Raw genomic sequence first — 18,186 nt, 5'->3', positions numbered from 1 at the left:
GGTGACATTGCCACCAAGTCTAGGAGTGATTTATTTATTTTTTTCCCCGGATGGTGCACAGTGCCACAGCAGAGGCCCGAGGCAACCAGGTAAAAGCCCAGCAAATAAAGGTCAGTAGCCTCACCTATGCCACACCGGCCCGGCCTGGGCCTGCTGGAAGCACTGTGACTCATCAGATGCGAACAATACTCAAGAAACAGCTACAGGATCCTGCAGAGGCTGGAGGAGGAAACCGATCCAGTAAGTACTGCATGCCCAATTGCACAATAATTTCGCAGCAGGGTTTAAACTACTTTTCCTGGGTTGGAGCGTCCTGGCGCAGGTAGCGGCCTTCCCCTTGCTGTTCAACTCAGCGGTTCTCCAGCTCGGAGCAGGCATGTGCCTTTATAAGCTGCGGGCTCCTCATCCACATGTGTGTGCTCTCACTGGCCACCTCCAAACTTCTGTGCTCCAGCTCTGATCCCTGCGTGTCGTCTTTTCTCTTAACACCTCAACCAAAGAACAGCAGCCTTACAGTTAGTGCTCCTTCCCCACCATCCCCCAAATTCTTGCACGTCAAACCCAGTAAATTCGGCTCATTCACTCAGCTAACCTTGCCTAGTTGTCAGTCCTGGTTTGCTGAAGGCCTTCTTGGAAGTTTTGCTGTCTTAGCTTCCTTGTACCTCCGATTCTTCTCCGTCCTCTCTACCCTCTGTGTAAGAGCCCCACCCCATGAGGAGTGGCGTGAAATTTGCTTTTGCCCAGGTCACCGTCCTGTAGCTACCTTGCCCTGGTTGTCGCCTGGAGGGGTCTAGAAGGACCAGAGGGGTGACCCTGCTGTCGGTGCTGACATACCCAGGAGCACGCTGCCCTCTCCCTGCCTTCCCTGGGGAGCCCGGCTGTGCGGGGAAGGCACAAAGCTAGACGTGGCGAGGAGCGAATCCGTGCCAGCTGAGCCACACACACGGCAAAGCTCGACTCCACGCTCCAGCATCCTAGCCCCTCACGTGGGTGGAAGGAGAGAGGACTGGGGGGCTGGAGGGCAGCGTGTGTTTGGGGGAGGCGCAGTTGTAGAGGATGGATGGTGTTACATGGGACTCGTTGTGTCGCCTCCTCCTGTCCCTCGCCTCTGCCCATGCGAGCTGTCCTTCAGTTTTAAGCGTGAGTTTGACCTCCTCCTAGCCAGTGTCATCTGTGACAATCTGTGCTGGTGACATGGGGTTTATTAGATTTCTCTTTTCAGTACCAGACCCCACAAATACAAGAGCTCTTGATCACGCTTTTTGATGCTTGTGCATTTTTCGTATCGTGTGGTTTTCTTTCTCCTGCTCCTGCCCCCCAGTCTACTGAAATGGCATCCTCCTCCTCAGGCCGATGTTAAAACTTTAACAATTCATTTCTTTGCTATGCCAAGTCCCAAACACGAGTTGCACTTTTCTGCCTCCTTCCTCAGCTGATTTGATCTCCTCTCATTTCCTCCTCACTAATCACAGCCTTCCCCAGCTTTGGTTATGCTGCCCCCCTGCTCCAGACCTTAGTCATGCTCAGTGTTTATAAATCTTAATGCAGCCTCGAATCTAAAGCTATGCTGTCGCTGAGTTTCATTAGCGTGCTGAGGGTGAAGCGCCCGAGGAATTTCAAACTGGTTTGCTTTTCTAAAACCTTATTTAGCATAGTGGGCTTGTGCAAACGTAACAACTAGTACAGATTTTTCTTAATTTTCCAGTGTGCTTTACAGTAACTTGTAGGAGCCACAAAAAGAGTGTGTGGGAGGGAGGTTTGACACAAATATTGCAAGGTAAAGGAGTTCCTTGTTTGTTTTATTTTTTTTTTTCCTTCTAGGAAATGTTCATTTATCTTGTTAGCAGGTAACCTTGTAGTGCATTATCCCAGTTTGCCTGTTGTCTTTATAAATGAGGCCCTTGCACCTCCCAGGAATTTGCCAGGGAGTAATATCCTTCAGCATAAGGACAGTTAGTTGTGCATGTGTACAGTTACAAATATAATGCCTACTGTCTTTTTTCTTTAAAAAACAAACAAACAAAAATAAAACAGAACTTTATATTCAAATGCCTACCCAGCAGTGCCTGACCATTTCAAGTTTTGAAACAATAGCAACCAACTTAGCCCATTCCGTATGCCCCAGAAAAACCTACAACAGCATAAGTAGTATGTGGAAGTAATTTGGAAAGCATCCTGCAGTTTTGAAGGGAACACGGTGAAAAGAAAAGTTGGGGGAAAAGAGTTTGGATGTGGTCGAGAGGGAAGAAACTAGTTAGCGTTATTGAAGTAGCTTGTAATAAGTGGGGTGAGTGGTAACATCTTTATTTTTTTCTGATTTCTCTTAGCGCATAAAAAGCTGCAGCCCATATGAAGAGGGGAGTTATTAGCTAAAAGATAGCCATCAGATTTCAGAAGATAAATGAAAGGTGGATCTGAACCTTGAAATTGTCAGCTCAGCGGGAGGTTGCAAAGGCAGAATGGTGAAAGGAGGGTTTCCTGGAGAACTCCCAGAAGATTGAAATGGATTATGCAGTTCTGGAAGGGGACAAAAAACAGGCAATACAAAGGTGCTAAACATAAACAGTTGTAGCAAAACACTGGTCAAGCATTTCACATCTACCGTCCAGCACCCAGCAAAACATAGATGGTGTTCCATCATGAGACCACTATGCTAGCTGAGTTAATTAGAAATGTTTCCTGACAGTATTTGGGATCTCACTCCTTGCACAAGCTACTGTTTTTAAGGTCTTTTTTTAATTATTATTCAAAAAGTACCATCAGCTAAATCAGTAAATAAATCCCTTTTCTGAACACCTGTCTGAAACATGAATTGAATACTTGACTTATGTAAAGCTCATCCCGTCACAACATATTAAAAATAAAATTAAAGTAAAACATACCTTCTTGATTGCAAATTTTTCGCTAGTTTACAGCTACTTTCCCACAGCAGGAAAGGAGCTCAGGCGTCTTGTTGGACAGCTTGTTAGAGGAATGTACTCTGGGACTCACGAAAGCATCTCCACTTCATGTTTCCATCTGCCCTCCAGGATTTTTTTCCCATAATGTGCATGAAACATTGCTGCATACCATACAGTCATAAGACTGTTTTTATTCCATCCTTTTTGTCACCGTCTTCCTTCCACCTTTCTGGAAGCCTGCCCTGCTGGCAGTCTGCAGCTGTTCAAGGCAAAGTCATGTGTGCGTGTTTCTACCGTCACTTCACGTAGGCTTGGAAATCAGGGAACTGGTGTCTGGACTAAGTTGCTCTAAAAAAAAATAGAGAACTCTTGATTACACTGGTGTCTTGGATTGCGGAGAGCAAAAATTACTTTGCAGGATGCAAAATTTTCATCGTAGACCACGTAACATTAGTACTGGTGAATGCTTACTGTGATAAACTGTGTCTGGCAGGACTGTGAGGGAACACGCGGTCTTGAAGAAGCCCTAAGTCTGTGCGTTTGGGAGGCAGAGGTGGGGATAGAGCAGGGAAGAGGTCTGTCTCTCGCCACCTGCTTCTGTGCCAGTGAGCAGCCCTATCCCTTCAGAGCTGTACGTGACCTCCTGCGCATTGACGTGCTGTGGAGCAACCTCATCACGCTGCTGTGAGCCTTCCTGGCTTGGTTGCCCTGCCAGTAACGAGCTGATTATCTGATGATTAATGGCAAAACTGTTTGGTGACTACATGCTGATGACATTTCATCAGACTGATAGGAGCTCCCAGATTAGTCTTGTAGCTCCAGGGCAGGCTCTGTATGGACTTTTTGGGAAGTTCTGCCTTTGCTGCCTGAAACTAGCAGTTGCTGCCAGTCTCCTGATTCCAGAAGTTGCTCTCCAGGTGGCTGCCCCGGATACTAACTGCCTGGCTTCATCTCCCTCTGCTGCACTCAGTCGTCTAGGTCTAAATTATGCATGAGTGCTTTTAATTGTTCAGCAGTCTGGCGTCACATCTCAATTCTTACAGATTCAGGTATGCACCCCAAAGTACGTTGCATGACACATTGCAGCAGAGCACTGTGAACGAACTGCTCAGCATGCCGAATGGGAAATGGGAAAAAATGCAGAGCTGTGTCCTTACCTCATTAGCAAGGATGCTCTCTTAACACAACAGCGTGCAAGCACTCTGTGGGTTCCGCATAAGCAGAGCGGGCTTGTTATGGGTATGCTAACAGCGCTGCGTAGATGAAGCTGGTATGTATGAACCGAATCAAAAATACCTGCAGTGCCTGTGCTGCACAGGTTGCGAAAGGCTCATTGACAACAGCTTTGATGCAGACAACTGACCAGCTTGAAGAGGGATTTGCTTCGTTGCTGCATGTTGTCCCTTGCTCCATACTCTAAGTCATTCGCATACATGTGGCAATAGACCATTACCTGAGATGTCAAGCAGCAGAATCTATCGAATCTCTCAGAATATGTTTTGTTTCTACCTTAAATATTCTGCATCTTTACTTATCCTTTCCTCAGTCTTTTGTGTTTTAGCTCATAAGCTCACATGATACAGTCATCCAGCATCTTTGCAATAGTAGCAAAGGCCATCTTGACTACCTGTAAGTGACACTTCTTATTTAATGTAATGCTACAGCAATTTATGAAGTTGTTTTCTTTTCAGATAGAGCAGCAGTTCTTTGACTGTCGGGTGTATTGGAGGATTTGCTGCTGCTTAGAAATTGGGCACTCTTTCTTTTTGCTTTACTTTGGGGGCTGGGATAAGAAGCAGAGGAGATAGGGCAGTCATGATCAATGTTTTAATTGAAATAGCACCAATAAATCATATAAAAATCTGAGGTTATTTAAAAAAAAAAAAAAAAAAAGCAATGCTAAGCCCTGTTTGAGCCCCAGCCAATGTTGTTCAGGCTGTGTGAGTAAGGACAGGACTGGGCTTCTGCTGCGTTCTTTGGGCTGGTGGATAAGACACCATGTAAACTCAGGATGTGGCATAGGTACCAGGGGGGAGACTACCCTTTCTCTCAGTCACTTTATTTCTCTGTCAGGAGTTGTCTGTCCCATGTGTGAGCTTCCCAACCATCTAACCTAACTTCGTGAGGCAAATCTAACTCTCCTATGAATGGTCTCGCCCTGTTGCAGTCACTTCAGCTTCTGTATGGTATTGCGATTTTTCAAACACTTCCTCCCACCGCCTTGCCCCTCTTGAGCTTCTGTTACAGAGATGGGTGTTTTCTCCCTCAGCAGGCAAAAATTGTGGTGGGGTAGAGGATTTCTCCAAGCCCAAAGGATGAATCACTGGTTGGATTGTTGCAGTCCAATGTTTTCTGACTTTCTAGTCCATGCTTATTTTACAGACTTTGCTATTTAAAACCTGTCCCTGCCTTCTGGCACCCTGTTAATTTCTCCAGTACAGCCAGTTCCTTTGTGCTGTCTGCATAGCAGACCTTCAAGTGAAATTACTGAGCTCTTTGGTAAGTTTTACATTTTCAGCTTAAATGATGAGCACAGCACAAAGTAGCGTGACTGGTGGCTGCTTTTTTCTGTGCCGTTCCAGTTTGGTCTGTCTCTCTCCAGCTGAGCCGGGATCACTAGCTGCACAAGATTATGCTGTATGGTAACAGACGTGAGTGGAGTTTGTTTTCAGTTCACCAGTGTCATTGTGAATTCCACCTGGCAGACCACGGTACCAGAAACCCTTTTACTTGACAGATCATTGAAACTGTTAAAAACATCTTGTATTATGATTCAGGGCAGATGACTCTTTCTCAGAAAAATAAAGCTTTTAAATTTCTGTCTATCTAGTTGTGCTCTGCAACCTAGTTATGTTGTTTAAGTGGTATATCCTAAAGTGGGCAGGTTTAGAAAAAAAATCTGAAATGTAAGGATGTAAAACAGTTTTGGGGGTGGTCCGAGACAGGCAGGCCTGCAGCAGGTTAATCTGAAATTTCTATCAGTCAATTTTGAAAGAAGCCACAATAAAGCATAGAATTGGTGGCTACCTGGGTAGGTATGATTTGGGAAGAGTAAAAGAGAGTCCTGTTTTAGGGTCCTGTTGGAGTTCTTTGGAGGCATCAGCGAGAATTAAAGATGTTCTGATTCAAAACTCCCAAGTAAACTATATCAAAGGCTTTTTAAGGCAACTAAGGAGCTATAATGCAAGAGGGAGTGTCTTTAGGTCGTTGCACAGATAAATGACGTATTAAAGGTAGGATCAAAAGGTAGAAGTAAAAAGTCAATTCTCAATTAAAGGAGTGTCCCACTTAGATTCCACAGAGATCTGTGCTGTTCATCACATTCATAAATGGTGTAAGTTAGGGGATGAGCAAGTGGGTGAGCAAGTTTACTATGAAGAAGGGTGCCAGCTGTGAAGAACGTAGAAGGACAAGAAAAAGCATACAAAGCTAAGGGAGAAGGCTGCTTCTAAGCCTTCAAAAGGTTCTCCATAAAATTGGTAGCGGTGAGACCTGTGGGACGACTTTTCTAAAGTATGCTGTGGATGTTAGAAAGGGATATGGTTTCCAAGGGGAACCTGAACTACTGCTTGGAAGAATGATGTGCTGAAAGTTGCTAAATTAACAGAAACTGTATAATGGTTCAGGAGGCCCCTGACATGAAAATAGTTGCAGGTCAGAAGAGCATTGGTAAGAAACGTCACGCAGTTGTGACCTGTTTTGTTCTTTTGGCTATTACTGGAGACAGAATACTGGGCTAGATGTACCATTAATCTGTCCCACACGCTTACTCTCATCTTCTTAGATCTAAGAATATCTTGTTTTACTCTTGGGACAAAGGAAAATAATGTTTCATATGGACATCAATTAATTCTTAGTTGTAGTAGTGTAGGATCTCATAGGCACATTTCCTATCTGTGTTTGCTTGTACATATGCAGGATTTGCTTTTGTTTAGGGTTTATTATAAAAATGCCATATTCCTATATGCAGATCATGTAGTAACCAATGTTTGCTTTCACATAATCATCATCAGCATCATGAATGTAGATTGTTTTCCTGGTAGTTTTTGGTGTGTGTGTTTTAACTCCAAAATACATAAAAGTACTTCTGCAGGTTTTAAACATTCTAAAAATAATTACAGCATCAACATGGTTTGTATCACAATCTTTCCAAAATTTTTAGAGAAACTTCTATGCAGTGCCATGGAGATTCTTAAAAAGCCCGTAAAACCACAAGCATCAGATGGGTTAAACTCTAGGCAGCTCTTTGGAATCCTTTGGAACATTTAGTAACCAAAACTGAGCTCTCAAGATTTAAAGTGGACCTAAGTAATTTAAAATATGGAAAGCCCACAAAGAGATGCTGGTTAGCATTCTGAAATTCTGTTTTGTTTTGTTTTTAAATTACAGACTATTAAGTCATGATAAAATAAACTTTGGTGAATTTGTTTTCTACTTTTCCAGAAACTTAAGAAGAAAAAAAAAAAAAGACAAGAGTGATAGGATTTTTTATATATTCTGAAAAAAGGTTATATAATACTCTTTCTAGCATGTTATGAGTTATTTTCTAAAATTAAAAAACTGATTGTCCATATTTCGTGACTGTAGTACAGCTTTTTAAGAGTTGCAGATTGTTTCATGATCATGAAAAAAGTGTTGCATGTAGTAGTCAAATCTAGATGAATGCTGTCTTCATATAGTGGCCGTTGTTCCACAGCAATTTAGATTTTTTCCCCCAGATGTTTCCTTTATTAAGTTAAAAAAAAAAATGTATATTTAACAAATGTTTACTAGTGGGATCTGTTTGTTTATTCACAGAAACACGAAGTGGGTCTGGGCATCTTAGTGAGCACATTTGTTCCTCTTGCCTACCCATCTTTCACACTAGTTTGAAAGGATACGGTTGTTTATCCCCACTCAATTTTATGCAGTTTCAGCAAGTTTCTCTGTTTTGTGGATGTGTTTCAAGAAAAAAAAAAAGGCTTTGTTAAAGTTTTGAATTTGATGAAGTATCTTAATTCTTGTATTTTTCTGCCTTGTACATAGTACACTTTGCAGCATGGCAGTTGTTGCACACACACTAGGTATTAGCAGTGTGCTGTCACTAACAATAGACTACGATGGTTGCCTGGTGTTAGTTTCAGTGCTTATGTTAATTCCTTATGTTTTAGCTGTTAGACTGTTTCCCTGGGGGTGAAGTCTTCTGTATTGTTATCTCTAAGTCATTCTTGTGTTTATACCCAAGATCGCTGGGTAGATACTTTCATTATTTTGCCCACATCATTTCATTTTTCCTGCAGTAGCTTTAATGACCAATTCTCCTGGTGCATGCTTGGGTTTTGTTTTGTCTTACCACAGCCCATGCCTGCTCTCACTGCTGTCCCACCACGAAGGACCATGCGTATGGTAGACTAGAATTTGAATCTCTGGAAAAGGGTTCTTCTGAACTTGGCTTCCTGTTGTAAGAAGTTCAAGATAAGATAAATACGGCCGTGTATATATATATATATATATATATATAAAAAAAAAAAAAAAAACAAAACAACACTTATCAGTTCTTTTGTGATTAGTTCGCTTATGTGTGTGTGCTCCCCTTACGTGAAATGCTATTGTACAATAGGGCCAGTGTCTACATCTTTGAACAACTATTTATGATATCTGTTGTCTAAAACTATAAAAGGCCAAGTTTGATGACAGTGAGACCCACCTGTCAATGCCATCTTGCCAACCCTGAGGGCCTCTGTGGATCCCTTGGACTTTTCACTTCTTTCCGTAGGCTTGTGAGAGAACAGCAGCTGTAAAAACCTCAACCAGTTCTGTTACTACAAGGTAATGTACCTGTTGGCTCTCTTCCTCTCGCTGCCTCCCATACCAAAGGCCACGATGGCTGAAGGCAGGGCTCTGGGGATTTGAAAGCTGTCCCTCCTGCCATTTGGCAGTGCCGTGTTTATAGACGGTCGTGCCAGGTGTCTTCTTTGCTTAGGGGTGAAGCATGTGCGTACATGTTGTTTGCTGTTCAAATCTCTTCCAAATTACACAATAAAGCAAGCAGAAAATTAAATGAAGTATCATTTTGTGGAAATGCAGAAGTGAGCCTCTCCTGGCTTCGGTAAGCTCCCTGGTTAAAGCACCTTCTGGTTATCGGTCTCACTGGAGCAAACTGGGGAGAATCTTCCTACCAATGACAGGATTGTCCTTCTAAACATGGGTGCCAAAGGTGAACAGGCTTTACTGGCTGTTTCCTTTAAAAAGTGACGTGCCGTTCAAATAAATGTGTATCAGATCACCTGCCAAGAACAAAGAGTGTCATAGACCCCTGCATCTGTCAGAAGACTGATTTTAATTCAGCACTGAGAAGGGCACCCCTGAAGTCATCAGTACTTCAGCATCTTTGCCAGTTAAGCATGGAATTTTCTTACGTGCCTGACTGTTTCCATTGGTGGGATCAACTTTTCCAGCTGAGATTCTCCCTTACCGAAAGATCGCTCTCAGTAAGAGGTACCTCTGGAAGACCCATGTTGGAGGCTGACCTGCTACCTACATCTGCTTTAAGATGAGTTTCCTGCAAAAGTCAAGCGTCTTTCTACCAGGTCAGATGGACTGAGACCTACCACTTGCCCTGAGGTCAAAGCAAGTGTGCAGTAGGCCTGGTGACCCTTGATGATCCAGGAAGGATGGCGGAGCCTTGCAGGCCTGTGGGTCCCAGCGTGCTGTCCTGGAGCACTGCAAGCACTTTGCCACTTGTGCTCACAGCCCCTTCTGTGGCCTAGCAGAGGAGTTGGATGGAAGGAGGGTTAAATCCACACCTCCGCAAACTGAACTGCCTAATGACAAGCATGTGTGCAAGCCCACAGAGGCAAGGAAAGTGTGAGGAGGCTAAGTGGTGCTCCTTCTTCAGTTGTCTTAACCCACTCCTTCATCTTCAGGAGCTCTGATGATGTTTGCACATTTTTGATGGCCTTGGCTGAGACAGGCAGACCTGGTGAGGAGTTTCGTAGTTCAGTTCTGCTTCTCTGTAGTGGGGGTGCTGTCTGACTGCTGTCTTGGCTCTTCTGCACCAAAGGAAGTGGCTGCATTGACTGCTGGATGTTTCCTCAGCTCTGCTCCCCCTGCTACTCCTTACCACTGCCGTCGCCTGACTGCTTGGCGTGCCAGAGCAGGTTTCCTCAGTCAGTATTTTAGCTCCTCTTCCAATACTTATTAGTCACCTGATAAAGAAAAGAAGAAGAGTGGCTTTTCTGCTACAGTAACTGTGGTTCTTCCAGACATGTTCTCCACAGAGGCACCACAAGCGAACTGTCCTTCACTCTGAAGGAATCTTTTTACTCCTTAGTAACAAATCTGACGGAGGTCAGACTGGGTCATCCTAAACTTGGTAATGGTTTTCTCCATTAGCATCCTTAGCAGCTACAGCTCCTGTCTTCCTTGGCTACACGTATTCATCCTCCATCTTCCCAAACTGGGATGTCCGTCTGTGTTTCAGCTTTCCTGCCCTCACGCCACACTCCCAGCCAGGCCATTGACCTCTGCCCACGTATTTCCCTCTCCCTGCCAAGTCTAGGGCCTGGCTCCTTCATCAGCCACCACAAACCTTCCAGCCCCCTCTCATCCAGCATCGAAACTCCTGAGACAGGAGCACAGGACTGGGACCGGCAGGGCTGCAGCAGACAGTGTTTCCACCCAGGAGCAGATGCTGAAGCTGGAGGTGGCCACTTTTCAAAGCAGCATGCTGGTGGCAGTGTGTACAAAATGGCTCTTAGCCCACAGCGTGAGTGGAAAGCAGAGTTTGGAGATGCTCTTGCTGCACACCACGCTGGGTGTTGTAAGGATGTGCACAGCAGTTTGGGAGTCCCTTGCCTTACTCCACTGATGGTAGCAGTTGTTGAGGGTTTACAGGCACAGCCTGGATGGACATTATTGTCTTCAGAGAACTTGGTCCTGTTCACGTGAGTACTTGCTCACCTGGGATCTGTGCGGACAGCACTTCTTAAAGAATCACAGTTTCCATAGGGTAAGTAACCACTTTTCATTTTGTTTCCTTAAAGAAATATTTAAAACCCAAGATGACTCTGTAATACTGTTGAATATTTAATTCTGTCATTATTAGGACTGATGTTTCTAAGACCTTTGTTCTGCTTTATAAACTGGTGAATTTCAAGAATCGAAACATGATGCACTGCTCTGTATTCAAAATGCAATGACACTTGCTGACAGATACTGTGTTCTCAATACTGTGTTCTCATTATAACTCCCTTATTTTGAAAGAAAATAACCACGACACTGACATTTTCCTTTATTGTGTTTGGACGCTCTCAACAAATGTAAGAAATGCAAGCTGGGGGAGGATTATTGGTTGTGTTTGTTTAATGTCTTCATTATCCTTTTAGTTTACATATATAAATAAATCATGTTTTAAAACATTTCCAAATGCAGCTATTTTTTCAGATTCTTAAAGATGGCCTGCGAATTTTGAAAAAACAAATATCCCTCTTTTTATTATCAAAAGCAGGAATAAGTGATTTAGTTTAGTGTTTGGGGGCTTTTTTTTCCCTTTGACTCCTTAGACCTGGTAAATTAAAATATTGTCTAACTGGCAATTATCTGAATGTTTGTAGGGTTGGCAAAATTAACGCCTCATGGATACTAGAAATCTGATAATTTCTAAGAATTATAATCTGATAAATTATGGAAGTCTGTTTTGGTACAAATTCCCGTGTGGGTTTCAGGCATGTATGTGCATGTGACAATGCATTTTGCATTGTGATGCTTCTCTGCTTCACGTGAAGAATAATTTGAGCTTTAATATTCATTAAAAATTGTTCCTATATCATCTGGTTGAGAGGAAAGCTTAGTAACACTATAAGCAGTTACGAGAAGAATGATAAGTCTTTGTCCAGTATTCCGCCTCAGAGATTTTCTAGCACCAAAAGCTTCTGAAGAAGGTGGTCTAAAAACCAGCATTATAATGGACAACTGTGGTATTCTGTGTGTAGGAGAAAGTCCTTTATCCAATAGCTGACTTACTGCCATGAAGCATTGTTTTTTTTTATCTTGTGTTTTCGTTTAATTTCATCAAATGTGGCAGATCTTCTTGCCATTCATTCAAACATCTCCTCTTTTGTATGTATCTTGTTGAACTCCTTGACTTAATAATGGTCTTGTAGAAGCTGAGATCCTGCCTTGCCCTCATCTGGATCCACTGCATTGCAATTTAGCTATATTTGTGAGGTAATGAATAAGAAAGAGTACCTGACTTTCCTCCTTCATTCCGTTCAGTATTTTAAGTACATCTGGCATTTACCATCCTTACTTGCTCCCATTGCTCCAGTTTCCCTTTATAGGATAGTCTTCCCATGCCTCTGATGGCCTGTCCCTAAGGCCATCTAGTTTTTGCTAGAGCTCCTTCAGATGTGAGAATTCAGTACCATAAGCATTTAAGTGAAAAATGTTGAATACAGTTGAGAGAGCATTATATTTGTTATATTATTTTACACTTTTTTTAAAAAAACTGGAAATAGTCTGTAAATACCAATAGTGAAGGGACTAAGTCCCTTAGGACTTAATTCATTAAATTTTTGTGGCTGTCTGAAATGCTGTCTGCTTATTGTGAGCTACTTTAGGAGAAACATTTGGATAATGAAGCACTTCCTTTCTGCTGTGACAGTGGGATATGTTGAGATAGGCATCACAGGGTAACTGATTTATAATGGTCTTGCTGGGAGAGGGAGCAAGGAGTCATCAGCATTTTCTCCCAAAAACAGAGTGATGCGGGGACCTCTGAAAGAGGAGGTGAGAGTTGCGTCTCCTCTCTTTCTCATTAGTTGAAAACAAAGCTTCCAGTTTTGGTTTGGGTACTGGAGCTGTTTCTGCCACCTGCCTGTACGTAAAAAGCCCCCCATAAATGCTGCACGGCTGCCAGAAAGCTTCAGTGGGTTGCTGTGAAGCACTTCTGCCTTTGACAGGTGTTCAAGCTTGCTGCTTTGCTTACATTTGTGCTTACCAGCAGAAGAAGCTGGGGCTGTGCAAAGCTGAATTTGGTACCAAAATAAAGAAAACTTGAACAGAGAGAATGGAAAATGAGACTGGAAAACTGTGGGGGGGTCAATGTTGTGTTATTCCAGGGCTCCTACCAGATACCTTCAGCTGAATAGGTCACATAGGGTACGTGCACTATACAGGGCTTTGCCCTTGCATACCTGGAGGAGTTGGAGGGGATATACCTCTCCACCAAAATTAGGCATTGAGCATGTTTTCAGTATATACCTGTGTCGTCCAGGAGGCCTTCTGGCAAGAAAAGGAAGATGTACGGCAATTTTAAAAAGGATGGTGGCAGGGAAAAGGGGGATGTAAGGGAAATTCCAGAAAGGCCCTCTGGATTTGCTCAGGCACACCTAGACTTGCCCTCTAGTGGGATTTACCTGTAGCGCGTACATCATTAGGATGCTTTATTATTTTTTTAAATTAATTTTATTTTCCTTTGCAGGTCACCTTTTAAGCTGCTATTTCCTGTATAATTAAGCAGAATGAAGGCATTAGGTTCTAGTAAAGTTGGGCCTAATCCAGAAATCTTCTCTTATTCAGTCCTTTCTGACTAAGAAACTCAAGTCTGGGCCCAGCGTTTTACATGTTTCACTGCTATTTCTAAATTATTTGTGGTCTGTGGATTTCTTGGTTTGTTTTAACTTTATTGAAAACTCCTTTGCTTTTGTCTAATTTTATTTTATTTTTTTTACTGTCCAGTGTAGAGTTAGTTGAAATGATGTAAGTATACTGGAAATTGAAGTGCATTAATTGCTACTGATAATGCAAGAGCAATTGATTCATAAAGTTTATAATTAACAGTACTTAATGTTCTGTGCATGGGTTGGCTGTATCCCTTTTAACTTTTCCTTTCTGATCCTTTTCAACCCCCGGTCTTACCACATCCCAGACTTTCTGAATATACTGGTTTCACTAGAGTATAGTCCATTCTTCCTTTTGTTTTTCAGACCAGTAAAAATGGGAAGTACTGGATTCTGGTTTCCTCCAAGAAGAGTCAGCGGAACTGGTTAAGACCAAAATCTGAGGACTTTAGTGGGCAAACATCAGGTGTGCATTGAACAGAGGCTGCTTTATTCCTGCTTTAAGTATATGCTTCTTTAAAAATAGTATTATATATGAGCTTTTGTGTAATGTGTTTGTTATATTTGATACTGCATATAAGCACTCATCCTGCAGTTGTGAAAGCACCAATAAGAATTAGGATTTTAAGTGATATTATGTTGAGACACAGACAGGCAATATTACTCATAAAATTCTTTCAGCTGGTCTTTGGAAAGTGTAATATTTGAGGATCAGTGTTTTTTTAAGTTTTATCTCCATTGCTCAGTCTATATATCCACAAGAAAAAAAATGAAAGTGGTTATTTGCTATTCAGAAATCAATACTGAAGTTCTTAATTGCCTCATCTGTTGAGAAATGATACTGAGATAATAGTACTTACATGTTTTTTTTTTAATAAAACACTGTCATTGCCAAAGATTTGAATCCATACTATATTTGTTCTGATAATGCATTTTAAGGACACTTAAACACAGTTCAAAGTCAGCTTAATTAGTTTTGATCATAGAGAAACAAAACTTGAATTCGTCATCCATATGAATGTGCTGAGTTGCATCAGGTACAGCAACTAGATCACCTGAAATTTTGGAGAAGATGAAAGTAACATAATATTGGCCTGAATATAGGATGGCCTCAAGCCTGAGATGTGATCCTTGCATTTAGAACAGGAGTGAGAAGTTGACAGTTGTTTAAATTAACAGTTAAACTCCGTATGCTGTTCCACAACAAACACTGCCTTTGGCTTCGCGTCAGACCCTGCACATCGCCCTTCTGCATGGCCTGGTATGCTGTCTCTCTCCAGATCGACGCATGTTCAGCTCCCCACCTGCCTGCCCTTCAGCGTTACCAGACTACGCTGTCCTCTTGTCATTAGATGTTCCTACCCCCATGCAGTGCTCCCCACAACTGTCTGTGCAACCCCGTACTGTTGTCCGCTGTCCCATCTCAACCCAGTATCGCCCTCCCTGCATCCTGCCAGCTGTGCCTGCTTCTCCTCTTGTCATCTGCTTGGCATGGAAGCCACTTGCTGCCGTGACCCAGCATGGTCAAATTAAGCACGCTGTCATACAGCAAGCAGCAGAGGTAGTTCCTTCGCTCTTTGCCACTAACGCTGCCTGTACCTCAGGCTAGGTGGGGATTTGGCTGGGAGGCACTAGGTGGTAGCCCTACTTCCCCACACTGAGGCAGTAGGTGTTTCAGGACACTCTGGGAACCAGGTCTCGTGGGTGCCCACAAGGCTGTATCTAAACATAGAGGGGGCTGGATTTTTTTTCTCCCTCAGAACTTCAGTTGTCAGGAAAGAACAGGCTAAAATGAGATTTCATTCTATCTTCAGGCCAATGTGCATAGAAGACCAGTGTATTTGTTTATGGAAGGCACAGTAAATTTTATTACCAGATTCTCATTAAAGTGTATATTGAAAAATCTTTCAACCTGTAAACTTATCACAACTTTGATGTGAATGAAATCCTCCTCTTGATTACATTGGCAGCTCCATTGAGGTGTTTGGAATTGGTCTTCATTTACTTTTGTTGCAGAAGTACTTTGGTCTCAAGTCTCCAAACAACTGTAATTTTTTTCACTTGTAAACAAGAATGTCAGTTATGAGACAGAAACTGAAATTAAGCTGATTCTTTGAAGACCTGTGCACATTCCCACTCGTGGAATTGTTGTCCCCAAGCTTCGTCCCATGAGTGGGAATGGGCCAGAGGCAAATCTGAAATAATAAGAGTCCTTAAAGAAACACCTTTTCTGTTGCTGGGTATCTTTAAAGAGGCTAGTGATTCCGTGTAAAATCTGGGGGAGGAAAGGTGGTCTTACAAAACTTCTTGCTTTAAGAGTATAGTATAGCTTAATCTGCTATTCAAAGACTATAGGGTTGAAAGGTAGCAGGTTTCCATCTTGCTCTGCCAGTGTTTCTCTCCTCTTACAAAGACAAGAGAGAAGTTACGGGGAGGAGGGAGGAAGAGGCATAGACAAAGACATACTCTGTATATGCGTTTCAAATGGAAATCTCGAATCTGAAGCATTCGTAAAAATGCACATGCAGATATTAAAGAGGCACATCCCCTTCTCCCCCTGCTGTCACCCCACCCCTCATGTCCTGTCCTGCCGCGTCCTGACATAAACACAGGCTTTCCTTCCTCCCCGCTTTCTTCCAGTGCCACGCTGGGGCTATGGCAGGCACCTCCGAGCTACCGAGCCTCCCCTGGCTGCCAGCTGGGATGTGTTTGTTTTGCTTACTGGGGAGGTGGCACAAGGCCGGAGCAGCTGCTGCCTGGTGCTCCCTGCCTGACTCCTGGCCGCCCTGCTCCACCTGTCCCAACAGCTGCCGGCTTCCCCAGCCCTGCTGCCAGGGGACAGGGGGTGGCCGGCCACCGACCCCCAGCCCTGCCTCTGCCCCCGGCCTTGCTGCCGCCTGGCCTCCTCTCGCACAGCTGTGCCAGCGGAGGCCATGTCGGGTGGCAGCTGCAGGGCCGTGACACCAGGGTGGGGGGGGATTGCTGCTTTTGCCAGAGAAAGGCCAAATCTGGGGGCTTTTCGGCACTGCCCGCTGCATGCGTTGGGTGCTGCCCTTCCGCCGTCCTCCTCTCTGCCCCTGCCACTGCAGACCTCGCGTTTGACCCTTTCCATCACGGGTAGCACCGGTTTGGGTATCTAAAGTAGCAATTGTGCTCCAGCGATCAAATAAAAGCTGTCAGCGTCTTCTGACAATGGAGGATTGTTGAGTACCCTGTAATCACAGGCGCCCAGTTGCTACTATATGTTACCAGATTGCGAGTTTAAAGCCGTTCTTGGCAACAACTCAGATGTGAGCATCACCCACCTCCTGGAGCTGAAGGCTGCCGGTTTAGTTCACAGTGTGCAGAACCCCAGGAGGGGCTGGGTTCCTCTTGGAGGACCAAGAGCGTTCATCCCCAGCTAACCTTAATGCTTAAAACCCTTGTGCCTTGCAGGGTGGTGTGAGGAGGATGTGGGTTTCCCGTGCCGGGCTGATAAAAAGCCTAATCTGTGAGGTTTCTGTTATTAACACATTGAGCCTCCGTTAGCAGAGGAGAACTTCACTAGGCATTACAAATTATTGGAAACGTGTGCGTTTTGCTAGAATAGGCACACAGACAGTAACCAAAATGAGCCGGTATATCAGAGAATATGAGCTTTGCGCCCCCCACCCCCACCCCAGGCTGTCAAAACACTGCTTTTCACATCGATTTTCAAACACCCAGTTGCATTTCAAGACGTACAGATTTTCATTTTGATAACTGTGTATGTGCATGTGTGCGTGCATGTGTGTGTATGTCCGTACAAACACCACAGGCACAGCTTTAATTCCTTTGAAACCTGAAGCTGCCAAAAGCCATCTTCATATGTTCTGAAGTGAGTTCTTTGTCTGATGCCTCCTGAAATCTGACAGAAACTTTGCTGTTCTCCGTCAATGCCTGAGGGGAAAGTTGTGAGGTGTAATTTCAGGGCATATGTGGATCTGTTCATCCTGAGCAATGCATTTTAAGAGTTGCAGCAAATAGTGTAAAGAAACCTACAGGTATTACATTAGACCAGCTGAACCTAATTTTATTTTTAAGTTTTATTCAGAAGCATCACATAGCAAGTAAACTTCAAAATTTAAGTTTAGTTACAAACTAGTTGTTTCTTATTTTTTTTTTCCAGTCCCCTTTTGCTTTCTTTTACGACCACATGAAACTTGAGAAGCCATCTAAAGCTAAATCATTTAGTGGAGTTGGGCAATTCCCAAGTGTCCAACAAGAAGGCCTGGTTTAGGCTGCGATGGCCACTGTCATTCCTGGTGATTTGTCAGAAGTAAGAGATACCCAGAAAGTCCCTTCAGGGAAACGTAAGCGTGGTGAAACCAAACCAAGAAAAAACTTTCCTTGCCAACTGTGTGACAAGGCCTTTAACAGTGTTGAGAAATTAAAGGTTCACTCATACTCTCACACAGGAGAGAGGCCCTACAAGTGCACACAACAAGACTGCACCAAGGCCTTTGTTTCTAAGTACAAATTACTAAGGTATTAAACTCTATTTATCTTTCAGATTATATTATCTATTTTATGTTGGCCGTGTTAAGCCGTGTAAAAGTATATATTTGTGTACACCTTCAGCTGATTGCAGAGAGGATGTATTAATTAAAAGTAGCCATTGGATTGTTTCTAGAAATCTAAATTACATAAGTTTGCAAGCTAATGTC

The 18,186-nt window shown here is 43.3% G+C and overlaps 1 protein-coding gene across 4 annotated transcripts in view; it reads left to right on the top strand.

The window, feature by feature from the left end:
• PLAG1 (PLAG1 zinc finger) overlaps positions 1-18,186 on the top strand; it is a 48,983-nt gene that overhangs the window by 26,370 nt on the left and 4,427 nt on the right. For 2 of the 4 annotated variants that reach the window (XM_035553245.2, XM_035553247.2), the window contains 2 exons: positions 13,868-13,967; positions 17,649-18,007. In XM_035553245.2, the coding sequence (XP_035409138.1) occupies positions 17,766-18,007 (242 nt within the window). In that variant the 5' untranslated portion in view covers positions 13,868-13,967; positions 17,649-17,765. Of the gene's footprint in view, positions 1-61; positions 241-13,867; positions 13,968-17,648; positions 18,008-18,186 lie in introns of all 4 variants that reach the window. The other 2 variants (XM_035553246.2, XM_035553248.2) reach the window with 2 other exon arrangements.

Source organism: Cygnus atratus, chromosome 2 (genome assembly GCF_013377495.2).
Source record: "Cygnus atratus isolate AKBS03 ecotype Queensland, Australia chromosome 2, CAtr_DNAZoo_HiC_assembly, whole genome shotgun sequence".
NCBI lineage: Eukaryota > Metazoa > Chordata > Aves > Anseriformes > Anatidae > Cygnus > Cygnus atratus.
The sequence above is the reverse complement of the archived record's forward strand: the minus strand, read 5'-3'. Positions and strand labels throughout refer to the sequence as shown.